The sequence below is a fragment of the Falco cherrug genome, chromosome 1 (assembly GCF_023634085.1).
Source record: "Falco cherrug isolate bFalChe1 chromosome 1, bFalChe1.pri, whole genome shotgun sequence".
NCBI lineage: Eukaryota > Metazoa > Chordata > Aves > Falconiformes > Falconidae > Falco > Falco cherrug.
This window is the reverse complement of record NC_073697.1, coordinates 13,984,652-14,007,543: the sequence shown is the minus strand read 5'-3', so window position 1 is coordinate 14,007,543 and position 22,892 is coordinate 13,984,652. Positions and strand designations below refer to the sequence as shown.

The window sequence follows — 22,892 nt, the reverse complement described above, 5'->3', positions numbered from 1 at the left end:
AACATTGCTGGCTTCAAATGGATGAAAGTAGGTCAGTCAGTAAGGTCCTGTAAAAGCCAATGAAGCTGGCCAGATGTAAGGAAATTTGGGGGAGCGAAGTTGCAAGAATTCATGTTAGTAGGGAAGAAAAGCCAAACTATTTAGCACACACACCCCCAAATTGTATAGTTCCTCCTCCATAAGTGTGGATTATGAAGTGCTCAGAGGAGGTTTGTAGTGACCTCTGTAGCTCTGAGGTATGCCACAGAAACAGCTTGGGAGGACTCTGAGAGCAGATCCAGGGAAAGTGATAGCAGAACATGGGAGTGAGTGGGATCATGAAGGGAAATGTGACTGGACTGAGTCTTGGTGCAGAAGTTTGTCTTCATGTCCTCAAAGGTGTAGCAAAGTGGGATCGTCCTGGAAAGATCAGGTCACCTTCATGATAGAACTGTATTCAAGGGAGGCAAATGAGGCCAAGGTCTAGATTTCATGTTAATCTAGTGCATGCATGCAACATTACAATTTGGTAAACTGTAAAATACCTTGTTCAATCATGTTGTAGCTAAACCTTTCTTCCTGAATGAGGTCTATCTCTGTGTTTTGACTGTGACCTGAATTTATTTTTTTACATGCCATAGCTACTCTCCAGGCATAGCCAGCCAGAGCCCTGTCCCACTGTCATAACTTTAGGTGTTCAACAGCTGAAGTTGTGCAGGCAAAAATTTACATGGAAATTTACACTAATATAGTTAGAATCACTTTCTGCGTGTCAGGAAAGATGACTTGGGAATGATATGAGAAGTGCTGTTGGTTTCAATGTAAATGCCTGCCTCTCTTCCCTTCATCTGTTTTCCATCAAATGGAAGTGAATGAATGAATGGAAATAAATGAAACAAATGACTGTGGTCCCAACTTTTGTTCCTTTAAAAAAGTATTTCATACTGTGGTTAATTATTTTTAGGCTTTTTATTTGATTAAAAATTAAATCTTGTTTCTAGACAGCTATTCTAGGGAATGGGAACTTGCCCAAAAGAAGGGTCAGTTTTCACTTTGCTTGCAACAATGTTGTGATGGGCCCAACATAGCAAAATGCTTTTTTGTGAAGCTTTGCAGTGTTTCCATTTCCATTTTCCATTTCCCAAGACCTGCTACTCCAGAGGTGTTTGCTGGCTGGCCTAAACATACCTGTTTGATACGCATGCAGATATCTGAAACCTGCAAAGATATTTTTCTCTACTTCAGGCAGAGTAGGTGATCGAAGAATTGGATGACATGAAAGTTCGATACTAATGAACCAAGTTCTTGTGGAACTTGACTGCGAAGCTCCTGTTGGTGTTAGAGGGACCAGGGTTTCCCTGATGTTAACCGGTTTATGTGGCCAGGACCTTGGAACTGTGTTGTTAGCCTGTGCCTAAGGAAGATTATAGCATGCTTTTGTTTGACAACCCCCAAATCTAGCATACAGAACAAATATCTCTAAAGATACCTTTTTAAAGCCAGCTAACAATAACTTCTATTTCTGGTGACAGACATAGCATCATTGCTATACAAAGATGAGGATGGAGCTAATCAGAAACATAAACAGGATGGAAATCCCTGTATTTTTTAAATCTTGAGGTTTTAGAGTCTCACAGACAACTGTCATGTATCCTTTAGATTCTAAAAGCACTGGAAGAAATGCTAGGTATAGTGCTACAGGGACAAAAGAGTTCCTTATGGGTAGTAAATGTGTGTTTCCACTAATTAGATGAAACTGATGCTGAGGCAATACAACCACCCCACCCCCCATTGTTTTAAATACAGGTTACATTTAGAAATATTTTGTACTATATTTGTTGATCAAAACCATTGATAATTATAAAATACCTTAACAAGAGAGATTTTTCTTTAAAATCTTCCAGAGCAAAAAAGCACAGCATGCAGGATATTTCCTGACTGTTAATAAGCACCTGGCGTTAATCCCAAGGATATCAGCTTCTCTTGTTCACTTACTAACATTCAGGAAATATCCTCTGCCTGCTTATTACTGCCTCAGTTCATGTTTGTGCACTCAGTTTAAAGTATCATATTATTCCACAGCAGACAGGATAAAAACCAACAAAGGAGTGCCAATAGCCACCTGTAAGCCTCCTATTACTACCCAAATGTCATAAATTGCATGATAGGCTTTTGCCCTGAACATCGTGGTAGACTTGGTTTTCTAAAATAGGTTAGGTAGGAATTCCAAGCTCTTTTGATGCTCTTGTTGGTTTTGTATGTGCGTTAAGAAAATGTGAACTAGTGTGTGCTTTTAGGTGCTTTTTTAGCATGACCAATTGCATTTTTTTCATGCCTTCTCAGAAAAATTAAACTGTAAGAAATTATAAATCCTACCTATTTGAGGATTTATAAACTATTGAGGCACATATTATACTAGACATGCAAAAGATGATGTACAACCCTGTGCTACTTAAAGAATTTTTCTACTTAAGAAAAGCTTTTAGAAAATCATAACATCAATCTAAGGGTGTGTAGTATTCACTGTAAAGGCGTGTGGATCCACTCTGAGACAGGCTTATGAACGCTACAATTTCTAGTATTTTGCTGAGAGAAAGACCATGAAACATACATTTGATATCAAGGAATTCAGGTCCATATTCTGGAAGGCAAGCAGATCCAGAGCGTAACTCAGTGTGAGTTTTCAAGTGTGATTAAGAAAGTTAATGCAAATCTTGGATGTATAACCAAGACAGTAACTAACAAAAGTAGAAAGATGATCTTACCTTTTTGTAGCTTTGATAATGGCAAGTACAGATACCGGCAGTGCAGGTTGCTAACATTTATGGTAATAAAAGAAGCATTAAATTTAAGGAGAGTTTAGAAAACAGGGAATGTAAAGGCTTTGAGAAAATGGCATACTGTGGCATACTGTTGTTTATAATAGGCATTACCATGCTTTTAAGGTTAATTAAGTAGTTAGAATTAGAAATATGTAAATACATCTATAATATAGTGGTATTCTTCAGATGAAATCTTCTGGCTGTATAACCAGTTATTATAACTTGTTATAACAAGTTGTTGTTCAGATCAAAGATTTAAATAATTGCTAGAGGAACCAAGTCAGAATAGCTTGCACCTTGGCTTATGAAAGCACATAATAAACACATTAATAAACTTATCTACCTGCTGTGTAACTCAATGCTGTAAACAGACAATAACCACTAGCTTGTAAATATAAGCTATGATGAGAGCTTGTATGCACGCTGCAGCCTGAAATGAACTACTTTCCTACTTCAGTGTTTACAAATGTGCTATTAGGGTGGAGAAAGAAGAAGTTTTGAGAGGCAGTTACTTCAGACCGGTTGGGGACATTGCTTTTTTAAATAAAGGAATTCACTGTTTGTAATGGGAGACCTACAATAGTCCCTTTGTGGTGGGATTTCTGTGATAATGTGACTATTCTGTGATCTAAACCATCCCTTTCTGCCTTGAAAGAACCTACAAATTACAGGTTTTGCTGTAAAGCCTCTTCCTCTCAAAAGCTATAAGCTTTTCTTAAAAAAAAAAAAAAAAAAAAAAAGCAAAAAAAACCCTACCCCAAAGAACTTGTATAATTTAGATCCAAAACTTGTTTAATTTCTTCTTTACCCTGTGGTCTTGCAAACTCAGAGCAACAGGGCAGCTTAATGTATATGATAACTTCATTTATCTCAGCTGCTGCAGGGCATTGGGCAACACCTTCCCCAGGTGTAAATGAAGGCTGGTGCCAGTCAGTCAGATGAGCATCACCTGACAGGAGAATCAGAACCTAAAGCAGCAGTGTGCAGAGTCAAGTGTCTGGTAGTCAAAGCTAACTTCAGAGAGTGGAAGTTTTAAAAAAGCACTGGCAAGTCTGTGAAAACGAGTGTCTGTTACCAGTTATAGAGGTAGGCAGCTTTTTTTTCTATAGGCTTAAATGATTTTAGTAAGTTTTTTTCTCAGCTTTTGTACACCTCTAAACTTGGGGAGGTTTGTTTTACTGATAACCTAACTGAATATATCTCAAATTAGTCTTAATTTTTTTCCCTTTGCTTAGCTTCTATTTCATCTTACAAATAGGTTTTGTTTGTCTTCTGGTGTGGGGTGGGTGTTTTCTTTATCTTTTTAAATTATGTGACGAGCTAAAGTGTTTGTGACTATTGAGAAATAAATACTAGGGGGCACAAATGATGTAATGCTATTTTTATTAAGGAAGAGAACAAGAAAAAGCTCTGTAGCATTCCATTTCTTAGATTATTTTCTGATATAGAAGGCAAGTTTGTTTTAGTTGGAGCTTCTACTGTGCTGTTGTTGTGTTCCTAGCTAAAACCTGCCATGGTAATGGCACAGTGCAGAGTATTCTTTTGGCATGTGCTACAAACCAGCAACTTCCTAGGCACTGAACCCTTAGAGGACACCACGAGAGGTCTGATTTCTAACCCTGGGAAAAGCTCACTGCTTCTCTGCAACAGTTAGTTGTATTGTTTGTGGATGGGAGAGAAGCAGTCTCCTTCGTTGGTACCACTGAAGTTCTTTGTGTGCCCTAGGGCATGTGACATGAACAGGTGAATCTAAAGCAAATTTGGACATCGCACAGCATTTTAAAGTAGTGCAGTCATATTCTGACTCTATCACCAAATAAATCAGTATGGCTGTTAATTCTTACTGATTAAGCTATTATCAGGGTTAAGGCAGTGTTTGTGTTTTGTAGTCATAGTGACTAAATTTGTATATTACTTTTTTTAAAATTCCTACAACTATATGTGACCATTTAAAAAAAAAAATTAAAGCATCAGCTTTCAAAGACTTAAGCTGTAACTTTTTTTTTCCAAACTTTGTTTATTGTGTAAGTGGGGGAATTGCTTCTGATTGGCCATAGTGACTGTAGGATTATACAAATAAATACTGGTTGGTTGGGTCTGAGTGCCTGAAAATGTGTGAGGCTGGCTAAAGGAGAGAAACATTAAATTACAAGCAACTTAGAATATATTTTCATTTACAGTTTGGTGCAGTGACACTACTTTATACCTCCTGAGAGCCTCTTACCATTTGTGTTAACCTTGCTTATGTATCAGACACCTTGTGCTTGCTGCTGTACCTGTGCACAGCCAGAGTTCCGCTTAAGCCCCTGGTTGCTCATGTGTGTTTAAGCTGCCTGTGAGCCCCTGGGGTGTGTTGTGGACCTTGCAAGTTGCTATCAAGTATGGTCCATAAACTCCTTGTCCCTATCCAAAGAAGTGGTTTCTGAAGATGTAAGATGATTGTTTCAGTCTGACATTGTACTTAAACAATTTTTTACTGAGGTATGGAATCAATAAATGGAGACCTCAGTAGTATAGAATAAAGAGCACTAATAATGTCAAGAGCCAAATCTTATTAGATTATTCTAAATTCACTATGTTGTATTTGCTATGTTGGTATTTGTCTTTCTGTTTATACTGGCAATGTAAAGTATTGTATTGGTGAATGCTCTTAATCTTAAACTTCATAGCTCCTCCATTGAATTGTACCAGTTAGCCTTGAAAAAGTATTCCAGACTTAAAATAAGCTCTCCAGTTGGAACAGAAGTGTTCTTGTTGCTGCTGGAGCTCCTATGAACTTCCTGGTTATCAGATTACACCCTTTGCTGCTGCAAAGTGGTGTTAATGAGGATTTTAATATTAGCCTAGCAGACTTTCTGATCTTTTACTAAAGCTCAGAGAAGCACTTTGCTCTTAAACACCGTCTGCAGTTCCTACCGTGAAAACTTTCATGTGATATTTAGAGCTTTGTATTTCCTGATACTTACCAGCTTCAACACAGTGTGGCAGGATAATAGAATATGATCCTTTAACAGTTTATCTTGGACTTTTCTAATATTTTATAGTTTAAGTTGAACAATTACAACTCTACACTGAGTTCTGATAAGATATATAAAAATCTAGAGGTAGCTTTCAGTGCAGTTTTCCCCATGTATGTATTCAACATAAAGCACTTCTGTCAGCTTACAGACCATAAAACTATCAAACTTAAAAATAATCCCAAACATGAGATTTTCCAATATTAGGAAGAGGAGCAGTTGTTCAGAAAAAAGTGATTGCTACCTCTGCATGGCGTTGGACTCTGAACGTGTATTTGAGACTTATCTTGGAGAGACGAAATATGACACCATCCATGATAGTAAACCAAACTGCTAAATGCTAACCTCAAGAGTATTGCTGAAGTATATTAAAAGTCAATCAATCAGGAGCACTTGAAAAGAGTGTTATCTTTATGCTTTTATTTTTTTGGAGACCAAACTGGCAATCAGAGTTAGATTTAATGTAGTGCTGTGTAGATATATGCATTGTGGAGGGACTACCGGTAAATATAAGTTATTATTGCTCTATTGATGGTGTCTACTTTTGGACAGAGGACTTGAAAGAAAGTAGGACTGCTATGGGAGGCTCATACAATGCCTGTAGTGTCTAATTAATCTCCTGTTTTATTACTACACTTGCTATATATAGTCAATACATGTATATTGACTATATATATAGTCAATTACTTACATATTGACTACCTAACAATATAGTACTGGAGAGATAGGTTGATGGATTTGCTTCTACCTTAGCTGGAGACTTAGCTTTTTGCTTTCCATGCGTAGTTGCAGATCATGGGAGAATTCTGACAGTTTTGCGCATAGTGTCTTATATGTGATGCTTCGATCAATAAGTGGCGGTGCCCCCACCAAAGCAAAACTGCTTAAAAGAGGTTTCTTGCTTCAATAGGAGAGCGCTCTCCCTCTTTTCTCTCCCTTTTTTAAATTCCTTCCTTTCTAACCTTGTCTTTGTTTAATCTATTGTGAATAGTCTTCATTTTCACAAAGTTGCCTAGCCTTTACTTCTATTCTGTCAGTTCTTAATAGAAGAATGATTGTATAAAAGAAGCATGTGTGTGTGTGTGAACTTAGATGTACTCCTTAAAAGGTGAAGGTGGCCTTCTTGGGGAGGCAGTGTGGAAAAGCAAACAAAATAAGACATGGCACTAGTTATTTCTTCTGTGTGTGCTGTCACTGAGCAGAATTTTTCTAGTGATGTTTGCAAGACCTGTACTTCGTGTCCGCCTTGACATGTGCAACAGCTAATTAGACTGCATGAATATCCTACTGCGGACATTCATGTCAACAAATATGTATCCTGTATATGTTTTTTTGCAGACTTTATAGGTTTGGTCTTCTAAAAGGCTTAAGTCATAAACTATTTTCCTAAAGTTGGGGTATGGAAAAAGTGAATATTTTAAAATCTCTTGCTGTTTCTCTACAGCAATGTGGTGACCAGAGTAGGCAAGAAACTGCATGCTGAGATGTCAGAAGGGGAAAAGCCTTAATAAGATGTGTTATGCTGTGCTAAGGGTAACCTGAGCAGGGTGGATTCACCTGATCTAGTCTAGCCCTAGATATTAATTCAGGCTGTGGGAGACTTGTGTTCGAGTACCCACTTTGCCTTTTGCCCCGGGCGGCCTGGGGGACATATGCCACAGATTTTCTTTTTGGCACTATCCTCCCATGTAGCTGTGCTGCCTGGAGCCCAGGCTTGAACCTGTCCCCTGAGTCCTGTCTGGAGTCAGTTGGTTCCACTGGCTGAGTGAGTGCTCTGCATCATAAGTATCCATTTCATACTGTGGAAGTAGCTGTCTGTGTTGAAAAGCTTTTTCTTTTTCTTTTTTTTTCCTGTCAAATCAGTGCTTTCCTTTGGAAAAGAACCTTTTTGTCAAAGAAGAAAACAAGCAAAACCTCCAGGTGAACCCTGGTCTACACTTACTTACACGACATGTAAACCCTGAAAAGTGGTTTTATTGCTTTCGTTCTCTGCTCCTCTGCGCTGTTTTGAGTAGCTTGATAATATTACAAGCACCTACTTTCAGTCTCTTTTGTCCTGTGAATCTGAATAACATTCTCATTTAGCATAAACAGAAACAATGCAGTAAGAAGAAGATTAATTCTAGAATCTTTTAAAGATTACATATGGGTCGAGGTATTTCGGGGGGGGGTGTGAAAAAGGGAATTATTTTTCAAATAGCATCAACAGTACTTTTATTTTTCTGCTTTACAAGGAAGCTAAATAAGTAGAAACAACTTCTCACTTCACAGAACAGGAATTTCAGAAAAGTACTGCTGTAATCTAGCAATGCACTTCTGCTCTAATTTTTTTAAGGGACACAAGGATCTTTGTCCCAGAGAAAGATATGGATCAGATCCCCTGAACATTGGAGTGTGCATATGACTCCCTAGAGCAGAATGGCATCACTGACTAGGAGCCAACTAAATCCTCTTTATATTTAACATACAACAGCTAGAATTTGAACTTAGATCCTCTGATAACTCTGTCAGAGCAGACGGTGCAGATAAGATGCTACCCGTCTTGTTCCATAGGTCCTAAGCAGGCATATCACTGTAGCAGCACATCACATGCCAAAAATCCCCAGTATGTTGTTGAAAAGAAACCTCTGGGAAAAAACTTTGATACAAATACAGGGCAACTTCAAGTCCATTCCTTGTAGAATATTGAAGTTTTGGTTTCCGTTTCTGTAAGCTGCTTCCATATTTCTTCACCAAAATAATTTGAATAGTTGCTATAGGGCTTGGGAATCTTCAGGGGCAGATTCATTTCAGATTCCTAAGTTCGGTTTCCGCTTAGGAAAAGAATAGCAGCACTAAAACATAACAGTACAAGGTGAAAATGGTGGCTCTTACAAACAAAATGGGGTTAACTTGATTTCAGTTTGCTAGGACTTCTGACCAATCCCGCTGCTTTTCCTATATGTTACGTTCTTGCGCTGGTTTTGGCTGGGGTAGAGTTAATTTTCTTCACAGTAGAGAGTACGGGGCTGTTTCACACTTGTGCTGAAAATAGTGTTGATAATACAGATACCTTCTCATTATTGCTGAGCAGCGCTTACACAGAGTCAAGGGCTTTTCTGCTCCTCGTCCCACCCCACCAGTGACCAGCGAGGAGGCTGGGGGGGCACAAGAAGCTGAGAGGGGACACAGCCGGAACAGCTGATGCCCACTGACCGAAGGGATATTCCATGCCATATGGCATGCTCAGCATATAACTAGGGGGAAAGCTGGCTGGGGCCAGTGCTGGGGAACTGTCTGGGAATCATCTGGTTGGTAGTGAGCAATCATTTTTCATTTGCATCACTTGTCTGTCTTGGGTTTTATTTCTCTCTTTTTTTTTTTTTTTTTCTTTCATTACAATTTATTTAATTTCAATTGTTAAACTGTTCTTGTCTTAAACCATGGGTTTTCTCATTTTTACCCTTTCAATTCTATTCCCCCATCCTGCTGTGGGGGCAGAGTGAGTGAACGGCTGTGTGGTGCTTAGTTGCCAGCTGCGGTTAAACCACTAGACTTCTTTTAATCCATCAGCCATCAAATATTATAAAAAAAACCATGCGATTTTCTCACTTAAAATATGAGAAATGGCCAATTCTTGGAGCTGCCCAACTGCTTTTGGTTTTGTAAATGCAGGGAGCAAGTCTCCAGAGTGGCAGTAGCTTCTAACAATTGTCAGTGAAAAAAGTTACCAAATTTTATTATGCTAAATAGTGGATCTAAATAAAATTTTGCTGGCTTTGTAGTAAAGTTACTAGGTTGCAGATTTGATGAAAATAAAATCAGTTTATAAAATGGGCCAGATCACCACAGAAGACCAAATTTATGTAATCCATCCTGATTTAGAATGAATTAGAGCAATGATAACAGAGAAATTATTTGGCATGTCAGCCATTTTCATTTCATGTGGAATCGAATTTACAGTGACAAAATCCAAAAAGATGTATCAATACCTTATAACTTTTTTGTATGTGAATTAAAAAAAAATAATTATGTCCATAAATAACAGATGTAATTTACTGCCATGTTTCTGTATTGTGGTAAAATACATGGCATTTGCTTTAGCTTAAGGTTTCTTTAACTTCCCTTGACCTCATTTCTTGTCTAATTTTCATACCTACCAAGTTCCATAGGTGGTGAGATGCATTCTAAAATTGCATGGTTTCTCTTCTGCTAGGGCAGCAGCTAGAGGAACCCACACCTCTCAAATAAACCTCTTAAGATGAATACAAATGTGCTCCTGGTCTACTCTGCCTTTTTATTTTTTTTTTAATCTGTTCCACACACAGGTGAACAGGAAACTCCTCTGTGTGTGAAAGAGTTAAAGCTTTCTAGCCATTTCTCTGGTCAGAGTGGTTTTGCCTGGAGCACTGTGGGCTGCTTGCTTGAAAGGCTGGCTAGTCTACCTGAGCATAGAGGGCAGCTATTGATTCTGTAATCCTCTCTGATGTTGGTAGTGCTCATGTGAACAACCTTGTTGACCTTTTCCTAGTTATTCTAGAAAGTATGAAGAGGTATTGAGAAGAGAAGAACTAGCCTATTCATTTCAAAGAACCCAATGCATCGTTTGGGATTTACTTATTTAAGATTGAAGGAAAATTATAGGCAGTAGACTATTAGATAAATTAGCAACCTGACCTACCTGGGCAAAATTTTGTCTGTGTATCTTCTACAGAATCAGGAAATGTCACAGGAGGAACACCTGCACCATGGCGTGAAGGAAACCTGTGCCATGCACTTGGTAAACATGCCTGGGTTGCTTCTTGGTCACCAGAAATCAAACACAAATGAAGTGTGTGTACGCTGAAATGTTTTTGAAACTTGAGTGATAAGAATAAAGGGCTACTTTCTGTTTCTATACTTCTTCAAAGGTGCACATAAGCATTGGGATCTCACTATGTTTGTATATAGATACAGTTTTAAAAGATGGACATTATAAACTTTTTAGAATATCACATTTATAGAAAACATATTTTTTATGAAATAGCCTTTGGTCATGGTCTTAACTACTTTCTCTTAATTGAGGTGTAAGGCAATACCTGTTTCTGCTCTGGACTATTATGTGAGGTTAAAGAATTTATCCCTGATCTTATTTTCATGGGTAGTCACTGGATAGGCTCATCTGGTTTTAATATTATGATAAATTGATTGGGAAATCCCATTGGCTCAAAACATGCCTCTCCCAATACTGCTGTCTAGTTCTGGCTTTGTGTTCTGGGGCAAGTATTGTTAGCTCTGTAAGATGTTAAATTTCTTGGAGAGAAGAGGAAGGGTCGGTTTTGTTGTTACATACCTGTACTAATTGGGCAGTCTGGGAATGCATTTAAAGGCAAATGCTGCTCCTGCTCGCTGTACAGGATAGAACAGTTATGTGTGCAGAAGCACATGATTTTGGATGACTGCCTTTCCCCTTTAGTCTGCGGAACCTGTCTCTGTGGCGGACAGGGTAGAACTGCCCAAGGGTGTACCTGGAGCCTGTAGACTTGTTGTTTTCCCCTCTCCTTGTGGTAGAATATACTGTTTTGGTGGGGCAGAACGCTTTGGATCTGATGCTACTCTTTATGCAAGTAAAAAAAAAAAAAAAAAAAAAAAAAAAAAGGTCTTTTCAAAATCTGTAACTGCAAGCCTTGTCTGTGTACCCCAGAACGCTACTGCAAATTAGCAAAGGGACAGCAAAGCCATGAGTTTGGGAGCCTTGTGCACAGGGGAGCTTCCTTGATGTTTGCATGTGTCACTGCCCAATTGCTTCACCTTGTCAATCAAACTCACTGTAGCCACTGGCTTTGTCATAGGGGAGAGTTATTGTATGAAATGTCTATTGGAGCATTCCACAGGGAGCTCCTGGGCTTCATTTGTGCTCTGCAGCTGCAAGATGGAGAGGGTCTAAAGAGGTCCTGAGGGTGGCAGCTGAATTGTTTTTCACCCTGTTTAAATGGAATAGACTTTTCTAAAAATTGATATTGAAAGTGACAGAATAGTATTCAAATTGCTACCTGGTTTCTTTTTTTAATTACATCTTACTAAGAACTAACCTGTCTATGAGGAAAGGAATATTATAGATGGACTACTTAGTGTTTATATTTTTTATGTTGGTATACAAGTGAAAACATGTATAAAGCTTTAGCTGGTCATACACTGCTTCGGAAACTTCATCATAATGTTTGTGACTGTTTTGTAATAATTACAAAGTTCTTTAGTAGTAGTGGTATTTTTACAATAATATACAAAATTTTCATATGAACATCATGAAGCCCTTGTATGATTTTGTACAAAGTTGGAAGATTCTCAGTTCTAAGTGATAATTGACCCCTCATAAATTTATTTAAATAAACTTCAGAGGGAGCTCTCTTAATCTACATGTGGATTTAAATATCTTATGTCCTCATAGTAACACTGTGATTTATCCCTAAAATAATTTTACATCAAAAGCTTCTAATTAGTGCATTTGTTAGCTTTCATTTATAATATCTGTTCATCAGAATGCAAGGAGCCCTGTGCTTTAACGTGAAGTAAGTCAGCACTTCAGCTGATGGGGGGGTTGCAGGTGTTGCATGAATGATCCTTTCTGATTCCATGACACCCTGCCTGTTTGAAATAAACTTGGGGAAGCCAGCCTTGGCAAATACCCTTGCATCTTGGCAGTATCAAGTTAAAAAAGTGTCTCATGGATATGGAGTCTTTAGTGTGAATGGCCTCCTTTGAAGATAAACGTACCTAAGGACTGTTATCTCAAGCATTATAGTAAACCCTTGTTGATTTATAGGGAGGGGAAAGAATGAACGAGTATGCAAGGTTCCAGTATCTCTCAATATAAGGCTGATTTTAACTTGAAAATGTTACTCTTAAGGCTATTCCTATTGCTATTTAAAGAGCCTCTTGGGTACTTTTATTTTCTTCTAATTATTTAAAAAGTGAGATTTCATTACACTAGTACAACAAAACACACTTTAAGTATCTGCTGAATCACCAGTTGTGGAATTTTTATTTTTTTTCAAGTGAAAAATAAAACTATACAAATTAAACACTGTACAAATTAACTTGATCTTTGTTAGGGTTTTTGCAATAATTTTCCTTTCTCTGCTGTAAGTAGATTTTTACTTACTGAGGGTGTTCTTAGCATTCCACTTAGACGTGTAGTGTTAGCCCTGTGTGAAATTCAAAGGTAGTGTGCAGATGAATGCCGGTATGCATGCAGAAACCCTGGCTGTGCAGTGCCAGGGGTTGGTGCACTACTCACAGCCTCTGAAAATGGATGTTTAACACTTGGTGCATGGGCAGAAGAAAGGTAGATTACACAGCAAAAGCTCCCATAAGATATGGAGCAAGGTCTTGATACTTCCAAGCCAGGGCATCTCATCTGCATAAAGCAGAATTTTTTTTTAAAGGGAGCCCCTGCTGACTTTTCTTGTTATCAAAAGCTTGTTAAGTGAAATTAGCACTAGTATGCTCAGCCTTGCAAAGCAGTGTTTGTCTGACACTACTATGGAATTAAAATCTCATTTCTTCCAGGGTGGGGGACGGATATCCAATTTGATCGTTGCTGCATCTCATACTGCCATTCACAAATGAAATGTATTAAAAGAAAAAGCAGATGATGTTACGCACTAAGCAAAACAGTTATATTCATTAGGTTAAATAAATAAATCATTTATTTTTATGCTTTACTTTTTTTCAGATTCATTCATGTTTTCAGATTTGAATACCTTCTTTCCCTTCAACTAGTGTGTCCAAGATCAATCCAAGAAAACACGTCCTCTTACCTCACTTCAAGGTCAGATATACAAAAAGATGGACTAATGCTAGTAGCTGAGTATGCCCTTGATTTTTTTTTTTTGAAAACTTGAAACCAAGCTAGATGAAAAGGACTGTTCTGAAGCACCGAAGGGTCCAGAGAGTAAGACCAGCGGCTTAAACTGGAATAAGCTGGAGCCATACAACTAATAGTGAATTCAGAGGCAACTAGGCAACAAACTCCAAGGTAAGCAAAAATATCAACCTATTGTTGTGTCTCTGTATATTTCCACACATTTAACTGATGCTTGTTCCGGCTTGCTTATCATGCTCACTATTAAGCATGAGAAATAACCTAACCATCAGAAAAAGTTTTTGGAAGACATACTGTCTGTTTTTACAGTGCTCACACATCAGTTACGTAGCAAATATTCACTTAAACGTCTTTCTGGTTGCAATTTTAAACATATTTGTGTGGCTGTGAAAAAGGATCTTAGTTAGTCTAAGTCTAGTTCTGTGGAAAGTCTGTCTGCTGTTATGGGCTGCGGGTCATAATTTCCATGGTAATTGGTTCTGAGATCTTAACGCCCAACACAACACAGTTGCCACAGTGAACTGTCAGATTGGCTCAACTACTTGACTACTAGAGGTTAATGTGCATTAGTGCTTGTGCATCCAAAAGAAATTATAGTTGTGTGATTTTATGAAAAGTTTTGATTCAGAAGGGAACACTTGCAAGGATTTCCTTAACTTCACTTTTTTTTAAAAAAAAAAGCAGTTTGCCACTTAAACTAAGATATTTAATGGAACAGGTGGAGACTTTCTTTTCCAGCTTAATGAACCCTCTAAGCAACTATATATATATATATTTTTATTATTTTTAAATGACACAACTTGAGGACCTAGTTGTGTATGTTGTGCTGCACCAAGGTTTGGACTGTCTTCTAGCTATGAATGCCTTATGCTCTTATGTGAATGTAGAGTAGAAATGTTCTTGAGTCTAATCTGGAATCAGGAGTATTAAAAAAAAGGTATGTAGGACATAGAGGAAAAACTGGCAACTTCCAGTTTTTAGTTGTAGTTATGCTACCATAACACTGGACTAACATGGTGATAAATCAAGATCTCTAGAATCTTTCACTGATATCAAGCATCTGTGTTTTATTGACTGCCTGATCTCTACCATTAGTCATAACTTGCTTTAATATTGGAATATGGAGCTGGGGGGGGTTCCACTGGAATATGACTTTAGGAAGGAAGCCACTTGGCTATGTTTGAGGCACAACGAAGCTACCTGAGCAAGTAAAACTTATGTTTAACAGTTGTTTGAACTTGATTCTAAATATCTTGTATAACTAACATTCATCCAAAGCCCATCAGCAACAACTGAAAGGGAATTGCAGGACTTAAGAGGGCTTGGAATTGAGTCCTAAGAGCTGGGAAAACAAGCTCCTTTTTTGCAAATATATTTGAAAACATTTCCACCATTTTTAACATGTACTATGAGCACCTATGGCTACATGCTTATAGCACTGGGCTTCAGTGACATAAGAAAGATGCAACTATTTCGAAAGCTAACAAAACAGAAAAAAACCAATTCTTGTACTGTGCGTGGTCAAGAATAGGTATGACTAAGGCAGTCAGAACCATTGCATGTGGTTTGGATTTAGCTGGTCAACACTTTAATGTCAGGTTTCCATAACTTCATAATAAATCTACTTTTTTCTGGTGTACACTCATATTTATGGTAAATCATACTGCCTCATAACAAACTGAAAGATAGAAGCAGGTTGAACACAAGTACATGGGAAAACAATTTCTCAATTTTTCCTGCCCAACACATTCTTGAGATAAAAATTGTAATTGAACACATACCTCATGCCACTTATTTTAAAGGGAAATTTTCTTACCTGCCAGGAAACTTGATGGAAATGGCATACAGTCTTTGAGTTTCACACAGACCTTGTGTAGTGGCACTGTTCCTTATAGAATGCCTAGATTTGATTAAGGATTGCAAAAATGCAAATTGTGTGAACTTTGCATGCTTTTATATATATGTAGATGTACACACAGGTTTCAGTGGGTAACTTCAGTTATTGGTTACACAGTTCTACCAAAGAGCAGAACTTGGCATAATGACTTTGAACGTATCAAGAAAAAAAAATCCCTTTCCATCTGTAAGTTATTATTCAGCAGTGGTTTTGTTACTAATTAGTCCAATTCTATTTGCCCAGAAATGTCCTGTTGGCTTCAGGAACCACATTTAGGTTCCTGAAAGTCCCAGTAAAAGTTTGTTAGTGTCAACCACACCAGGGGTTCAGTCGTCATCCAGACAGCACTTTCACAGAGTACAGAACTGCTTTCTAGTGTACGTGGAAACTTACATACCAGAAAGTCATCTTTTTGCTTAAAACAGCCATTGATAAACTAATAGCATATGATTGTATAAACCTTGTACCAAACCAGAGAAGTATATTTGGTTTCCCTATGCACTTTATTTTCAGATATGTGCTGATATTAATAAAGATACCAGAACACAAGCAAAACACATAAGAAAGAAAAGCCCAGTCCTATTTTATGGTAGTTGAGCAGGTAAGCAATTGATCTTCATGCACAGTGGAACTTGGTAAGGTGCTGATATTTTTCTGAAGAATTTGGAAGAAAACCATAAGCAGTAAATAACCAACTTGTTCCTTTAATGAAGTAGTAGGCTAAATATCCAAAAATACTAAAAAGGGCAGTAGTAATTCTAAGGGAAACCTTGGGTTTGTTTTTTTTTAAAATGCAGTAGCCTGAGCAAGGACTGAGCACCTGCAAGTGAAGCTAATAGGAAAGGTCCCAAGCAAAGTGGAAAGCGCATAGGCTGCTTTCCTTTCTGGAGCCGTGAGAAATTGCTTAGCAGTAAGTAAGCACCCTAAAGTCAGCACAGTTTTGCTGATTTCCTCCCGCCCCCCCCCCCCCCCCCCCCCCCCCCCGCTGTCCGCACATCGCATGAGCTGTATGCCAGGTTTGGGGGTGAAGGGAGGAAACCTTCTGCGTCTGTAAGAAATGATGAAATATCACTAGCCCCTTGGAACACGAAGGGATGGTCGTGTTGGCTTTGAAATTGTGCATCTGCCCCTCTTCGCGCTGAGTTCGCCTCCCCTTTGAGAGAAAACTGGTATTTGTGGTTTTCAGCTGGAGAGCCGCTGGTGGGCAGGCACCAGCAGGGGCTCGGGGGGCTCCTCTGCCGCGGCAGCGAGGCGAGCCCCGTGGCTGCTGCTGGCCGCCTTCGGTGCCTGCTCCCCTCTGCCTCTGCTTGCGTCTCCTGACCTGCTCGCTCCCGCTCTCCTGCCGCACCTGCCGCTCCTTGTTTGCCGCCCTTAACCGCTCCGCACCCGCTCGCCGTCGCAGCGACCGAGGGAGCGGGGCTGCGGCCGTGCCCGCGCCGCAAGGGGTCCGGGGGCGGGCGCACCAATCTGGGTGCGCGGGTCGCTCGGGCTTTCCGCCGCCCCAGCGCGCAGCTCGCCTAGGGGCGCCCGCACCCCCGCCGCAGCGCCGGGGGAGGGCCCTTCTCCGCCCCCCAGCCCTCGGGCGGCGCCCCCGCCCCGGCCCTTCAGTAGCCACGGCGGGGCGGGGGCCGGCGCAGAGCGCAGGGCGCTCCGCAGCAGCCGGGCCATGGCCGGGGCGCCCCGGGGGGGTCCTGCCGCGGCGCTGCTGCTGCTCGGGCTCCTGAGCGCGCAGGGGGCGGGGGAGCCCCCGCCGGAGCACGAAGCCTCTGGTATCCTGGTCTCCCAGCGGGGGCTGCGCGTCCCCCTCGGCCGCTCCGTGTCGCTGGACCCGGCGGCGGAGCTGGTGCTGCGGGTGCGGCCGGGGGACAGGTGTGCCGTGGCGGTCCTGGGGAGCGGGCCGGGCCCGCAGCCTGCCGGCGCCCTGCATCCCCCGCGCTTCCCCTGCGCCTTCGCCCGCGGGCAGGTCACGTACACCCACTTCGGGGCCCGCAGCCCCAGCCGGTATCGCCTGCGCCTCCAGCTCCGTTACGACTCGCCCCGCCGGACCCTTGTCGTGCCCTTCACGCTGGAGGTGGAGGTGCTCTTCCAGCAGCTGCGCCTGCTCAGCCGCAACCTGCCCCTGCCCGTGGAGAAGCTGCGGGGGCTCAGCGCTCCCCTGGATGACAAGGTGCTGGGCTTCCCTGAGGGCGAGCCCGGCCGGCGCTGCCGCCTCACCCTGCTGCCCCCCGAGGTCGCCGGCGCCGCCCCCCTTCCCGCCTACGGGCGGCTGCTGGACGCCGAGGGGCGGCCCCTGCCCCCTGGCTACAGCGGCGGCTGCTCCGCCGTGCTGCGAGCGGGGATGCGCTACCAGCACACGGCGGCCACCGCCTCCCCCGGCCGGGACTGCATCCCGGCGCGGGTGTCCGTGCAGCCTGCTGCCGGCCCGGAGCAGCGGGAATACTTCCAGGTGCTGGTGCGGATCCACGAAGGGGCCGACAACAAGCCGCCCAAGCCCAGCTTCCTGGCGCTGCTTATGATGGAGGTGGACCAGTTTGCGCTCACAGCCCTCACCCTGGACATGTTGGCTGCTGAGGACCTGGAGACGCCCCCGGACTTCCTTATCTTCAACCTCACCTCTGTCTGGCCCAGTGACCCACGGCAGCAAGGCTTCCTGCTCAGCACCGATGACCCCCGACACCCCCTCGTTTCCTTCTCGCAGCAGGAGGTGAGGGAGTTGAAGATTGCCTACCAGCCCCCTACCCTGGACTCAGACCAGGAGAGGCTTTTCCAGGTGGAAATAGAAGTGCTGGACTCTGATGGTGCCTCCTCAGATCCTTTTGCTTTCTTGATCCTGGTGAAGCCCATGAACACATTGGCCCCTGTGGCCACTTTCAGTCGCGTGGCTGGCCCGCAGTTAATGCTGTTTGAGGGCCAGTCACGACCCCTGTCTGGTAACTTGGAGATCAGTGATGAGGACAACCTGAAAGAGGTGAAGGTCTGGGTCATACGGGGCCTACAGTATGGGAAGCTCAAGGTACTGGGTGTACCGCCCGGTCGCAAGTACTTCACTGCTGCAGAGCTAGCAGCAGGGCAGGTGATTTACCAGCACGATGGCAGCGAGCACAGCTACAGTGATAACATTGTTTTCCACATGGCAGATGGGCCGCACCAGGTTGAGTTTCTGTACCCCATCACCATTGCTCCTGATGATGATCAGCCACCGCTGCTGAATGCAAATACAGGGCTGGTGCTGAGTGAGCACCAGACTGTCCAGATCTCACCTTTTGTCCTCAGTGCCACAGATGTTGACTCTGATGATACTGCTATCCGATTTGTCCTAGCTGGGGACTCTGCAGTGTCCCTGCTACACTCCTACCACTTTGGTGAGCTGCTGCTGCGTCAGGCAGAGCAACCAGCATCTTATGAGAGCAAAGGAAGTGAACCAGGGTTGGAGAATGATTCCTCTTCCTCCCCCTGGCACTTTGTGGAGGATGAACATGTGTACGAGAGGGTGGTGAACGAGTGGCTGCAGCAGGACATCCTGGATGGGAGGCTGTTCTTCAGACACACAGGAGCTCACAGCACCAGCCCAGTGATAGGCCACATTGTATTCCAGCTGCAGGATGACAACAACCCCCCTAACACATCAGGGGAACACGTATTCACTGTCAAAGTCCAACCAGTAGATAACTTGCCACCTGCACTGTACCCAGGTACTAGCCTGCAGATGACTGTGCAGGAATACCAGCTGACTGTCTTTAAGAAGCACTATTTACGGTACACTGACCTGGATACAGATGATAGGGAGCTGAAGTACACTTTACTGACACCTCCAACCGACACAGATGAGAACCACTCTGTGGTCACTGGAGAGATTGTGTTGGCTGACAGTCCCGAGATATCGATTACGCGTTTCACCCAAGCTCAGGTCAACCACCACAAGGTGGCGTATCGACCTCCGGCTCAGGACTTGGGAATCACACCACGGGTGGTTCAGTTCACGTTCCGTGTAGAGGACTCAGCTGGCAATTCTCTACAAGGTACCTTTACTCTCTTCCTGCGGCCAGTGGACAACCAGCCACCTCAGATCACCAATACAGGCTTCACCGTGCTTGAGGGAAACAGCTTCCTTCTCACCAGAAATCAACTGGATGCTACAGATGAGGACACATCTGCAGACCGGATTGTCTTCACTGTAACTCAAGCTCCAGACCATGGCCATCTCCGTTATCGGGAGGAGGGCTTGATGGTGCAAGGGGAATCTTTCCTGCTAGATGATATTGCTGGTGGGCACATCTCCTACAAGCACAGTGGTGATGAGTTTGGCAGTGATTCTTATCAGTTGGAAGTGAGTGATGGTGTCCACCATGTGCCAATCACAGTCAAGATTACTGTGCAGCCTGTGGATGATGAAAACCCAAGTATCACTCTCCCTGGTGGTCACAGGCAAGTGGGAGCAGCCATTGATGTCCTGGAAAATGGTGCTACTGAAATTACTATGTCGCTTATCCAGGGTACAGACGAGGATACAGATGATTTGGTGCTGACCTTCATTGTGCAGGATCCACCCAAGCTGGGTGACATCCTCGTGGATGGAGTACGATCAGGAAAGTTTACCCAGCATGACCTCATCAGTGGAGTAGTAGTCTATGCTCACACCAGTGGAGAGATTGGCTTGAAAAAGAGGTACGATTCCTTCAATCTCTCCATTTCTGACCTCTCCAGTGAATGGGTGGTGGGAGGCAGTGCTCTACAAAGGGTGCGTGTGGCTGTAACTATATTGCCGGTGGACAGCATTGCACCTGAAGTGATGGTTGCAGCAGAGCCGCTCAGTGTCCTCGAGGGAGGGAAGAGTACTCTAACTCTGGAACAGCTGGATGTGGAGGACATAGATACTCCCAGAGATGACATCTTGTGCATTGTCACAGTTCAGCCCACTTCAGGATATTTGGAGAACGTCTCTCCAGCCCCAGGGTCTGAGAAGTCTAGAGCCGGTACTGCCATCAGTGCTTTTTCCATCAAAGATGTTCGTCTGGGCCATGTCAACTACGTGCAGAGCATCCACAAGGGCGTGGAGCCTGTGGAGGATAGGTTCACTTTCCAGTGCTCTGACGGTGTTAACTTCTCACCTCACCAGTTCTTTCCCATTGTTGTCATCCCCACCAATGATGAAAAGCCGCAGCTGCTTGTGCGTGAATTCATGGTGCTTGAAGGGATGAGCCTGGTGATTGACACCCCCGTCCTCAACGGAGCCGATGCAGATGTGCCTCCAGATGACCTGCATTTTGTTATTGCTGTCCCTCCTAAGCACGGGCAGATTGTGCAGCAGCTATCCACAGGCAGTGTGCCTGTTCACAGCTTCACCCTGGAGGAGATCCAGGAGACTTCCAGCATTGTGTATGAACATGACGACTCGGAGATGAAAGAAGACAGTTTCCAAATTCAGCTGACTGATGGACACCACACAGTGGAGCAGAATGTACCAATTATGGTGATCTTGGTAGATGATGAGACCCCCAGGATGGCAATCAACAGTGGTCTGGAAGTAGAGATTGGCAAGTCAAAGGTCATCTCTAGTCAAAACCTTAAAGCCACAGATACTGATTCAGAGGACAAGAGTCTTGTCTATATCATCCGTTTGGCACCTGTGCAGGGTTTCTTACAGCATCTGAACAGACAAGAGGAAGTGCTGTTCAACATTACACAAGGCACAAACTTCACCCAACATGATTTAGACCAGGGTTTTATCCGCTATGTTCATACTGGCCTACATGGAGTGCGTGATCTGATTAAATTCGATGTTACTGATGGTATTAATGCCTTGATAGACAGGTACTTCTATATTACCATCGGCAGCACTGATACGGTCTTCCCTGAGGTGATCAACAAGGGTGTAACTCTGAAAGAAGGTGGAAAAGTGACACTCACAACTGATCTGCTTAGCACAAGTGATGTTAACAGTCCTGATGAAAATTTGTGTTTCAGTGTCACCCGGTCGCCAACCTGGGGCCACCTAGAGAATTCAGACAGTCCTGGAGTACCAGTTGTTTCCTTTACTCAACTCCAACTTGCTGGCAACAAGATTTACTACATTCACACTGCACAGGATGAGGTGAAGATGGACAGTTTTGAGTTTGAAGTGACAGATGGATATAACCCGGTCTTCCGTACTTTCAGGGTCTTCATCACAGACGTGGACAATAAAAAACCAATTTTAACCATTGGTGACCTGGTTGTTGAGGAAGGGGGGACCAGGCTGATCACCCCTTTTGAGCTGACTGTGGAAGATGGGGATACACCTGACCATTTACTCCTATTCAGGGTCACTCAGGTTCCAGTGCATGGCCAGATTTTGTACAACAGCAGCTACCCAGTTACCAGCTTCACCAAACAAGACTTGAATGAGAATCTTATCAGCTACAGACATGATGGTACAGAAACCAGCCAGGATAGTTTCTCCTTCTCTGTGACCGATGGGACCCACACAAACTTCTATGTTTTCCCTGACACTAGCAAGGAGATCCATCAATCCCAGATGATGAGGATTCAGATCACTTCACTGGACAACAGAGTGCCACAGTTAGTGGTGAACAAGGGCGCCCCTACTCTGAGAAGACTTCCAGCTGGGCATCTAGGCTTCCTCATCACTAGTAAAGCACTAAAGGCAGAGGATCGAGACAGCCCACACAAGCTGTTGAAATACAAAATAACAGATGGGCCGGAGCATGGCTTCCTCATTAATACTGCCCTTGGAAATGAGAGCATTAGAACATTTATACAAGGTTGGTGCTAATCGTTGTATTTGCTTATAAATATTGGGCTCAAAGAGCTGTTATTTTGTGTTATATTATTTGAATCTTTGTTTCAAGGATTTAGAAAGTAATGGCTTCTAAACTATGAAGTGTGTGCAAATGATCAGAATTATATTATATGCATTTTAGAAATGAAGATTTGTTTTACTTATGAAGACACGATAGAAAATTTCTGTGTTGTACGTGCATGCATTAATGTGTTTTCTACTGCATGTTAAATGTACATCTTACTGTGTACGTAGCATGGTACTGCTCCTAAAGAGATGGGATAAAACCTGAAATGGTGATTTGCAAATCCCACATGTTTCTTTTTGAAGACTGTTATACCTGTTTGCCTGCCTGGAAATTAATCCTAGGCTCAAAAATCACGGTTGTCTTCAGAGAAAATCATTTAGAAAGGTGCTTAACGTTTCTGCATATCACTAGATTAAAAAAACCCCAAACCTACTGGGGCTATACTGGGAACACTCAGTATAGCCTCAGTAGCTTGGGTGACATTTTGTGTGATTCTGTTCCACAGAGAAAGCTCAGCAGGTAGGGAGG

The 22,892-nt window shown here is 42.6% G+C and overlaps 1 protein-coding gene across 1 annotated transcript in view; it reads left to right on the top strand.

Moving 5' to 3' along the window:
- Positions 1-17,224: 17,224 nt before the first annotated feature.
- FREM3 (FRAS1 related extracellular matrix 3) overlaps positions 17,225-22,892 on the top strand; it is a 70,142-nt gene continuing 64,474 nt past the window's right edge. Inside the window, exon 1 of the mRNA XM_005440921.4 lies at positions 17,225-22,319. Coding sequence (XP_005440978.2) covers positions 17,225-22,319 — 5,095 coding nt within the window. The remainder of the gene's footprint in view (positions 22,320-22,892) is intronic.